This window comes from Camellia sinensis, chromosome 4, assembly GCF_055761805.1.
Source record: "Camellia sinensis isolate YWXY chromosome 4, ASM5576180v1, whole genome shotgun sequence".
In the NCBI taxonomy this organism is placed as follows: Eukaryota; Viridiplantae; Streptophyta; class Magnoliopsida; order Ericales; family Theaceae; genus Camellia; species Camellia sinensis.
In genome coordinates this window covers 189,454,864-189,466,228 of record NC_138964.1, presented here as the reverse complement: position 1 = coordinate 189,466,228, position 11,365 = coordinate 189,454,864, and the positions used below count along the sequence as shown (strand labels likewise).

Here is an 11,365-nt window from a genome sequence, read left to right as displayed (position 1 = left end):
ATCTTTATCCAAACTGAAGCCGTTTTCTATTTTAGGATTCTTGTTCCTTATCCGCTTATCCCGCATTCCGATATCTTCGGAGATAACCTCGACCTAGCCGAGATCACCTCGGCGTTATGACCAGGACACGTGTCACCTCGGCTGACACTTCGGCGTCACCTTGGCTACGTGTTTGGCACACAGAAAATATGTCCCCACAACTGCCCTCTAGGTTCTATTACCTCGGCATCCTGAAGTGATGGAATCTATATCGTTATATCGTATAGCATGCCGGCTATCTTCCTCTATCAACCATTTCCGAGGTTATAATACGTTGGCTTCACATGACTAGGTCCTGTAGTCAGCCGAGGTCATTGCTTCATTAAACCAAGAACTCCAAGAGTTTTATCACGCGTATGAGTTGTCACGCACAACATTTTAACTGTTTCTACCACGCGTCTCTCTCTCTTTAGGTCGTATCCGACACGCGCCACTAAATCAAATTGCTCTCGCATGCGCCGTCTGGCACATACGTCGTTTTAGGCACATTAATTGCCTTTTTGCCGCCGTTTTTGTTTTTTAGACAAAACTTCATTCCTCTCTCCATCTTTCCACTTTACACCATCGTTTCTGAAGCTTTTTCTCTCTCTAACTTCTTCTCCCAAATCTGCCATTGTCGCTCTTGCGAGGCTTTCTGCAACCGGCTTCGTTCTCCCCTTCCGGTCGAGGATTTTGCCGTACTTCTCTAGTTGCTGCCACCGTTTGATCTCAGCGTTCCTAATTTTCCTTTGTAAGTCACCGTTCCTTCGTTTCAATTTTTGTTTTTTCTCAAACTATTACATCTGTATACTGTAATTGCAACGTCATTCATATTTGTGTTTTGAATCCAACCATGTATTCTGAGCATATTTATCTTATGATTTTGCTTTTTGCCCAAACCGTCCTTTAATATACACCCAATACCCATATACTTGTTCATTCTACCATTGTTCTTAGTCTTGCACCCTTGCACACACTCTGTCACAGTGTTCTTGATAATTCACCACTATTCTTGATTCTGAATCATTGCTCTTGTTTGTGTTTTCTATATTTTCTCTAGATTCTTGCCTTCAATCTCCATTTGCTTAGACTTAGGTTTGAGATTTGCCATAGAACACAAAAATCTTCAGAAAAAACTGAAACAAACTTCACTTTATATCGCAAAAAATCTTTACCCCAGCACATGTTTAGGTTTGCCGAGGTCTTCTGAGCCTTTACAGAAAACTTTATTTCCAAATTATACACCTTTCCCTCAAGCCGACATCATGGGTATGTGGAAGCATAGGGTAGACATTCTGACCAAGTTAGAATACTTTAGGCGGGAGTTTTTCATTCCTGCTGACGTCCACCTCAGGTTGGAAGGGAAGGGGGATTCCATTATGCGCGACGTTAACCTCATGCATTTTCCAGTAGTGGCCTTTATCGAGTGTGGACTTAGGTTTCCACTAGACACCCTTTTCCGAGAAGTCCTCCACTACTAAAAATTGAACCCAATGCAACTTACCATTAACTCTTATTGAGTTATCAATGGTATAATTGTTTTAGCCAAGAAAGAAAATACTAGGGTTACCCTTGCCGACATTCAGTACTGCTACACCATGTACTGCCTAAAATCGAAAAAAGGCCACATCTATTACCTTAAGCCGAGGTCCATGGATTACAAGCTTATTGCCGGCCTCCCAAACTCAAATAAGGGTGTTGGAGACGATTACTTCATCGTCTCAGGCAACTGGGAGGTTCAAACAAACAATGACCTCCACCTTTATCCCCTAAGCTGAACAGTTTTCAGGGAAGGAGACGGTAAGAGCAAAGGGTCACCTTTCCTTGCTTTTTTTTTCCAAGTTTTCAATACTTTGTTCTAACGTCTGTGCTCTTCTTTTTGTAGTTCTTCCACAACCACCAAAAGGCTTTTGCAAAAACTTCTTCCCCAGCAAGGATTTGAAGAAGCTACTGGATCTGCCAGTTTACAAGCGGAGAGCCCCTTTGCTACTCAACTTCATTCCCACTTACAAGTCGGTTCTTCCTGACGTTCCAAAGAAAAAGAAGAAGAGTCAGCCTCCTCCGTCCGCCACTACTCCTCCAACAGCCTTATCACCTCGGCCAGATCAAGGATCGACCTCTGATCCAGCAGAGCAGCCGTCAACCTCGGCCAGATCAGAGAATTCCGAACAAATGTAATAAATTCTTATTTTTATTACTTTAATTTTGCAATGTCAGTATTTTGTTTTAAAATTATGTATATTTTATGCTAACAATTTAAAAATATATTTGACATAATCATAAATAGTTTTTTAAAATTCAATGCCGTGCATAGCACGGGTGATATGCTAGTTATTATAATTTTAATATGACATTTTATCTTATTAACTTCTTAATTTATTTTGTAGCTAATTTACCTAAAAAATTAAATTAACCTACATGCAAATCGAAGGTATAGTCAAGCACACGTAGTAGTTAAACTTTATACTTCCAGCTGTTATAGTAACATGGCTTCGTTTGACATTGGTTTTTTTAGACTAAGTAGGTGTTTGGCATGTAATAAAAAAGTATATTTTTTTTGTGTGTACATATACAATTATTTAGGTTACATTAATCAACATTTATCAGTATCTTCTCTTTACTTTTCTACTTATTTTATTTAATTTTATATATATTATTTTATATAAAAAGTTAAAAAATACACTTATTTAGAACATCACATTTAAATCATAATCATTTCATTTTGTCTCTCATAAAAGTCAAAAAAATTAATCCAAACAATTTTTTTAGTCAGAACTAAAATAGCTAAAAAACTAATAAAGAAGTAAAAACGGCAACATATTTTTAAAATTTTTATTGATAAGTGTTCTTAAGAAATTAAAAAAAAATAATTTGAAGAACACTTTGACATTTTTTACTTATCTGAAGCAGAATGTAATACCAACTAAAGTATATAAAAAAAATATTATTATTTCACCTAATTATTTTGTATATGTGCTCCAATATTATTCTTTATTTTACTTACTTATGTATCTAAACTGTTCGAAGAGTCTTAAAAGACTCTCCAAATTGGCTAACTTATAAATTTTTTGATAATATGGCTTGGGTGAATATGTTAATGTAATAGTTAATTTGTTGAAAAATGTAAAATAGAACAAGACCAGTTATAAATTATAATAGTTAACATTATTTTTTTAAAGAGTTCATTAAAGATGCTCCAAGAGCAACTCCAACCATGCTCTAGTTAAAATATAAAATACTATACTCTTTATTTTGTCTAATTATTTATTTATTTATTTACATCCTTTAACACTATTTTTTATTTTATTTATATATACACGCATTGGCTTATTTTGGGAAGTGAGTTAAAAGTCACTTCTTAACTTTTAACCTACTTCCTTTCTAAAAAAAAAAAAAATCAAAAAGTCAACTTTTAATCATATTTTTAAAACACCTTACTATTTAAACGAATTTTCAAAACTCTTTAAATATAATTAATTTTGAATTTTTTTATTAAAATAAATATTGTAATATAATGATTAAAATATAACTTACCAACTTTATTTAGGGATTGTTTGAGAAATACATAGGTTAGTATATTTTGTAAATTTTTATAAAAAAATGTAAAATATAAGTTAAATTTAAAATGATGTGATAAAAAGGTAATATAACTTAAATAAAATAATTATAATTTAAATAAGATAATATATTAAAATGGGATTTTTATTGATAAATCCCATATAGAAGTGTTATGTATAGTTTTATTCCATAAACTCTTTTTTCTTGATTTACACTATTTTCTTGGACACTTATGCCCTTATATTTAATTTTGATACCCTTATAAATTTTTTTTAACGGTTCGCAATTTTATGATGTGAACATTCATATTTTAAAATTCATATTGGTAGAAATGTAAAATTGACCCGTGGGCTGCCCGAAACCCGCCCACGAGCCGGGACAGACCCGACCCGTTAACAATGTGAATATTTACATTGACATGTTAATATTCACATTAATAGGAGTGTAAAATTAGCCTGCGTCTCGTGGTGACGCGAAACCCGTCGGCGGTCCATGAGCGGCCCGGGGTGGGTCTGGTCTGACCCGTTGACAATATGAATATTCATATTGACATGTTAACATTCACATTGATAAGAGCATAAAATTGGCCCGTGGCCCATGGGCGGCCAAAAGCCACCCCCATGGCCCGGGGCGGGCCTGGCTTGGCTTGGCCCGTTGACAATGTGAATATTCACATTGACATATTAACATTCACATTGATAGGAATGTAAAATTAGCCTGCGCCCCGTGGTTACCCAAAACCTGCCCACAGCCCGTGGGCGGCCCGGGGCGAGCCCGGCCCAACCTGTTAACAATGTGAATATCCACATTGATATGTTAACATTCACATTGATGAAAATATAAAATTTGCCAGCGGGCCCGACCTGACCCATTGACAATGTGAATATTCACATTGACATGTTAACATTCACATTGATAAGAGTGTAAAATTGACCCGCAGCCCGTAGGCGGCCCGAAGCCCGACCGTAGCATGACCCGTGACATTGTGAATATTCACATTGACATGTTAACATAAATATTGATAGGAGTGTAAAATTTGCTCGCTGCCCGAAGCTTGCCCGCGGCCCGGGGTAGGCTCGGGCCGGCCTAGCCCGTTGACAATGTGAATATTCTCATTGACATGTTAACATGCACATTGATAGGAATGTAGAATTGGCCTGCGGCCCGTGGGCTGCCCAAAGCCTGCCCACGGCCCGGGGCAGGCTCGTTTGGGTCCAGGCTGGAGCCGGTAGATCGAGCCTCGGGTCGGGCCGCTGGACTTGGGCCTAGCCTCAGGCTTGGGCGGGCCTGGCCATTTTTTTTTAATTCTTTTTAATTTTTTTTACCAAAATTTTATTATTTTCCACAAAAAAAGACACTAGGCCTCGGCGGGGGACCGGGCCGGGCTGGGCTTCAAAGTAATGGCCCAGGCCCTAGCCTAGGGTCTCAGACTAGGCTCGAGCCCGGGCTCAAACGAGCTTTTCCCGAGCTGCAGGCGAGCTTTGGACAGCCTACGTTCTTTTTGACTATTCCATTAAGTCCTATTTAAGGTAAGAAGACCAAAATATCATTTTCATCTACTTCTATTCTATTTAGTCCACATTATTTTCTTATGTTTCAATAAGTCCTATGAGAGACATAATTATCAAAATACCCATAATGTGAATGTTCACATCGTTAATGTGAATATTCATATCATCAATGCGTAGAGGCCCGGGCCGGCCCATATTGAGCCTCGCGGGTGTCCGAAAAAATCCGGCCCGGCTTGGCCCGGCACACAGGCCAAAAAATTAGGCCCATGCCCTAGCCCTAGCACAAGGGTATTCGAGCTTTGAACGGGCCGATGGATCAAGCCTCGGGTCGGGCCGGTGGACCTGGGCCTAGCCTCGAGCTTAGGTCGGGCTTGGGTGGGCCTGGCCATTTTTTTTTAATTCTTTTTAATTTTTTCTACCAAAATTTTATTATTTTCCACAAAAAAAGGCATTGCGCCTCGGGCGGGCTGGGCCTCAGACCGAGTCTTGAATAGGCCTTAAGCAGGCTGATAGGCCGGGCTAGGCTTTAAAGTGATGGCCTAGGCCCTAGCCTAGGGTCTCGGACATGCTCGGGCCCGAACCCAAACGAGCCTGTCTCGGGCCGTGGGCTGGCTTCGGGCAGCCCACGGGCCACCGGTCAATTCTACATTCCTATCAATGTGCATGTTAACATATCAATGTGAATATTCACATTATCAACGGGCCGGGCCGGGCCTACCCCGGGCCGCGGGCAAGCTTCGGGCAACAGGCAAATTTTACACTCCTATTAATGTTATTGTTAACATGTCAATGTGAATATTCATATTGTCACGGGTCGGGCCAAGCCCGCATCGGGCTGTGGTCAGGCTTCGGGCCGCCCACGGGTTGCGGACCAATTTTACACTCTTATCAATGTAAATGTTAACATGTCAATGTGAATATTCACATTATCAATGGGCCGGGTTGGGCCCGCCCTAGGCCGCTGGCTAATTTTATACTCTTATCAATGTGAATGTTAACATGTCAATGTGAATATTCACATTGTCAACAGGTAGGGTTGGGCCCGCCCCGGGCCGCCCACGGGCCGTGGGTGGGTTTCAGACAACTACGAGGCGCGGACTAATTTTACACTCTTATCAATGTGAATGTTAACATGTCATTGTGAATATTCACATTATCAACGGGTCGGGCCGGGCCCGCCCCGGGCCGCCCATGGGCCGTGCGCGGGTTTCACGCCGCCACGGGACGCGGGCCAATTTTACACTCCTATTAATTTGAATGTTAACATGTCAATGTGAATATTCACATTGTCAACGGGTCGGGCCCGCCCCGGCTCGACTCAAATTTTTTCCGGCACCCACGAGGATCGACATGGGCCGGGCCTCTACACATTGACGATATGAACATTCACATTAAGGGTATTTTGGTAATTATGTCACTTATAGGACTTATTGAAACATAAGAAAATAATGTGAACTGAATGGAACATAAGTAGATGAAAAGGATATTTTGATCTTTTTATTTCAAATAGAACCTAATAAAATAGTCAAAAAGAATATGAGTTGAATGAAATAAATTTCTTAAAAAGTGAATTTATCAAAAAAAAAAAAAAAAAAAACTCCCATTAAAATAAGATAAATTATTTATTTTAACACATGCGAAACAATTTGGTGAAGTGCGGATTGAAAATGTTTTTACACCTCCAAATCTTCTTTCTCATCACGTGTAGTGGCACTTCCGAAAATAATTTCAAATTTCAGTGGCATATTCCTAACCCCATCCGATATTTTACACAAGCACTGACGTGTCGGATTTGGCGAGCGCGAATCGGCACACCCAATCTCTGCCGTCCTTCTCCTAAACAAACACACCAATCTCAAATCTTCACCGTCCATATTCCTCCACGTCACCGATCCGAACTTCTCAAATCCAACGGCCACCAATAAGTCTCCAAATTAAACCAGACAACAAAACAAATCTTCAAACCAACCATGGTTGAGTTAACTTAACCCCCCAACCGCTAACCCAGCGGAGCCACGAGTCGTCTCGCATTTGGGCTCGTCCCGATTCCGGACTCACAAACTCCTACATCTATGTAGAGCGAGAGAGACACACGCACACACAACGACAAAGAGAAATCTAGAGAGAGAGAGAGAGAGATTGTTATTAGGGTTCTTCGCATTCTCTTCTAGCAGTTGGAAGCACCTGGAAATTAGGGTTTTAAGCCTTTGAAGAATAGATATACTGTTTCGTATCTATATTTTTTCAATTTGGGGCAAGGGTTAGGGTTTGGTTTATCGTATCTATATAAATAAATCTGTGCTTTGAATGGATTAGTTTTATATATGTGTTTGAGAGATACAAAATTTACAATTGATGGATGAGATCTGGGAGAGAGCGGTGGAGACAGCGCTTGATGGCCAAACAGACGTGGCTTCGGTTCGAATCCTAACCCTAGACGGCGCAGTGAAGTGCGTTCACGGTCGTCTTCCTCCGCCTTCCCTCTTCGACAAGTTCCAGAACCTTCAACATCTTTCTCTCGCAAACATTGGCCTCTCTTCTCTCGATCAGTTCCCTCGCCTCCACAATCTTCAAAGACTCATTTTGTCCGACAATCGCATCGCCGGCGGACTCGAACTCCTTGTTGAAGCCGGTCTCGATTCGCTTCGGGACCTTGATTTGTCGAATAATCGGATTCAGGGGATTAATGATCTCAAACCGCTTGCCGAGCTTAAGCTTGTTTCGCTTGATCTGTATGAGTGTCCGGTGACGAGGGTGAAGGATTACCGATCTAAGGTTTTTGGATTGATTAAGTCTTTAAAGTACTTGGATAAAATGGATGCTGATGAGAATGAAAGGCCGGAGTCGGAAGAGGATGAGGAGGAGGACGAAGAGGATGATCCGGGGAGTGGCGAAATCGACGGTGACGGTGACGGTGACGGTGACGGTGACGGTGACGGTGATGGTGAGGATCGGCAGTATAGGATGAATAATGGACACAGTGTGGGAGGTGATGGAATTGTTGATGTTGATGAGGATGAAGAGAGTGATGCCGATGAAGAGGAGACGGAGACTTCGAGAAGGGCAAGCGGATCGAATCAGGCGGGTTTGCCTCATCAATCGAATGGATTTGGGGTGGCGGAGGATGATGAGGAAGGTGAGGATGAGGAGGATAATGATTGGGTGGAAGAGATTGATGAAGAGGAGGGTGAGGATGAGGATGTTATTGAGGTTCACGAAATAGAGGACAGTGATGATGAGGAAGATGGGGTTGAAGATGATGGAGAAGATGACGACGAGGAGGAGGATGAGGAAGAAGAGGAGGTTGATAATGATGAAGGGGATCTTGGAGAACCCGAGAGTACTGGGCGATTGACGAGTACAGAAGGGGAGATAGATGGGCATGAGCAAGGGGAGGAAGATGGAGTGGAGGATGATAATGGTGAAACTGGGGAGGAAGAAGAACAAGGTGTTGAAGAAGATGGGGAGTTTGAGGATGATGAAGAAGCTGAGGATGAGGTAGTGATGATCCCCTTTCATTGCAAAAACTATATATTTCATCACTTGCTAGAAATTGCATTTGGCTTTACTAATTTCGTTTGCTATGTGCGTTTGATATTTATATGTATTTCTGTTGTTTGAATATATTGTCTGATCTTTTGTGCTTTAGTTTTGCTGAAGAGTAAACTTACTAAAACCTCCTAGGCCCAAACAATTTTTTTGGGGACAGACTTTAATTGGGCTGGATACTAGTTATAAAAATAAAAATAAAAATAAAAATAAAAATAAAAGAAAAAGAGAAGGGTAAACTGACTTGCCTAGATCCGTGGGCTGGATACTAGTTATAAAAATAAAAATAAAAAGAAAAGAAAAAGAGAAGGGTAAACTGACTTGCCTAGATCCGTGGAAACCTTTATGTAATACCGTAGCCCTGTTTCGGGAGTTTCTTAATCTGGTGAATTAGATAGTTGTAAGGTCATATTTGCTGTCATTTCTTAATTTTGCTGTCGTATATTGTTTTGCTAGTGTTTCATCTCTTGCAATTAGTGCAATTTTGCTACCAAGAATGGGATCATTTTAGGTCTTGGTACTGGAGCTGACCCTTGATGTGGATAGCATCTTCATTACAGTCAATTGAGTTGTGTATACTGCTTAGAGGGTTTTATTTTATTGGGTATAATGTCATGGATGTTGTTATGTTTTGGCTAGTGTTACCAATTACATTAATTTTAGTGGATTATTGTGTACTTCCATTCTCCCTTTTTTTATGAATTACCATGAACTCTAGCATTTTTAAATTTCAAATTATTTGTGGTGATTTGTGCTGAATTTTTTTATGACTGCTTTCTGTCACTTTTGTTCTGCTCAAGTTTGGATGATTGTAGGATCATTGTTGCTGCTCATAATTGTATATGGTTGGTTTTGGGATTAGGTGCTCATAATTTTGCATCCTCATTTCTCAGTGATTCCAAATTTATGTCTTCTAATTTAATTTAATCGGTTGCAGCAGCATTGGAATTCCTACAAAAATGTTTCAGACCTCCACTGGGGGTGACCCCCACAACCCCCAGTGGGATCTGATTGGCCAGAATTTTTTTTTTTTTTCCTTCTCCAATCACCAACCCCCACGTGTGTGTGGGGATGGGGGGAAAGTGGGGGTCTCAATCACGTTTGTTCCTCTAATTAGGCATAGTTCTATGGCTCTGTATGACTGGCAGAAGATATTATTTTATATCACTAAGCAAATATACGCTTTATTAGCTTGATGTAATACCCGGTCGATGAACATTTTGTAATGAATATTCTGTTGAATCTGTTACATTTGTGATTGAACTTTTTTGTGTTGGAAGGTGTGGCTGAGCATAATTAGTTTAGCCTTACATAATTTTGATGATTAGCAAATTGAAAACATCTTGTTAATATTTTCTAAGAGATTTTTATGTTTCATGTATTAGTTGTTGTTATTTTTCTTATGAAAAAATAAAAAAGAAAAATTTTGAACTGCTGTTATTTTGTTTTTTGTATTTTTTCAAGATGCTGGTGTGTTTCATTTAATAATATGTTTATTTGTTGATTAATTGATTCATTATATGTTTATGTATTTATTTCTTTATTTATTTATTTATTTATTTGGGGGGCTGGGGTACTTCAATGGCAGGAAGAAGATAATGATGCTGGTTACTTAATTCAACCGGTTGGGCAGGCTGAAGAAGATGGTGCAGGCAGTGACATGGATCCTGTCAATGAAGATGATGATCCTGAAATGGAGGAAGATGTTGAAGATGAAGATGATCAGGATGGTGAAGTTCAGGTGCTACCATCGTCGTCTTCACACAACAAAAGGAAGAGAGACGATGACGATGATGATGACGACGATGATGGTGATGGGGATGAGGAAGATGATGTTGTTGAGTACGCTGCGAAGTCACCGAGGAAGCACCATTAGCAGAGCAGCGTATGCTGGTTCCAATGGAAAACTGAAGATGGAATTTCAGGAGACAATTTGTGAGGGGCTTGCTTGCTGGTGGGTATTTTGGAGGGAATTGTGCTTTTTGGGATTTGGATGGTATATCTTTTTAAGTTTAAAAGTTCGGTAGTTTGCTCTTTCTTACAGAGCCGTTACTTGGAGGGGGGTTGGTTATTTAAATGGTAGTTAGGTTGTGGTGCAAGGGTCTCTCAGTTTACCGCTTTAGAATTCAGTTTTAAAATGGGGGTTGAATTGGAGGGAAAGAAAAGAAACTTGATGATATATCTTTTGTTTTTTTTGTTTTAATTTAAAATCTGGGATGGTTCAAAAACAGTTTTTTCAATTGGCTTGTAAAACGGTTGTAGATAACTTCGTGACCCATGTGTTCCATTTAATCAAGTGGTCTTTTTTATGTTTCATTTGGCTTGGCACGTGTGGAGTTATTATATATATAATTGGGAAATGCATGTGGTGTGGGAGAGCCAAACACAGGTATAAAGCAAAGAATACAGAATAATGCCTTTGTACAGTACTTGATGAGAGAGAATGTGTAATCATTCATGTGACTTTGGGGTTCGATGTATGGTTCGACAGGATTCGGAAAACGGCTGTTTGGGTTTCATTTTTTTTTTTGGATCAAGAGGTTTAATTTATTTTTATTTATATTATAAAGTTCTAATTAATTATTTCGTCATTTGACACGACATTTTGTATTGCCTCTACTTTGTTTGTGCTGCTGGTTGACTAGGTGTGGTACAGCTGTCAGTATATTATTGGAAATACTGTACTAGTGTGATCCAGCTCATGCTCACTCGGATCTTATTTCTGGTTC

The 11,365-nt window shown here is 39.8% G+C and overlaps 1 protein-coding gene across 1 annotated transcript; it reads left to right on the top strand.

Moving 5' to 3' along the window:
- Nucleotides 1–6,806: 6,806 nt before the first annotated feature.
- Nucleotides 6,807–10,952, top strand: LOC114256033 (uncharacterized). Its single transcript, XM_028195600.2, has 2 exons — nucleotides 6,807–8,585; nucleotides 10,225–10,952. The coding sequence occupies exons 1-2, from the start codon at nucleotides 7,443–7,445 to the stop codon at nucleotides 10,510–10,512; spliced, it is 1,431 nt and encodes a 476-aa protein (XP_028051401.2). The 5' UTR covers nucleotides 6,807–7,442; the 3' UTR covers nucleotides 10,513–10,952.
- The last annotated feature ends 413 nt before the right edge of the window (nucleotides 10,953–11,365 follow it).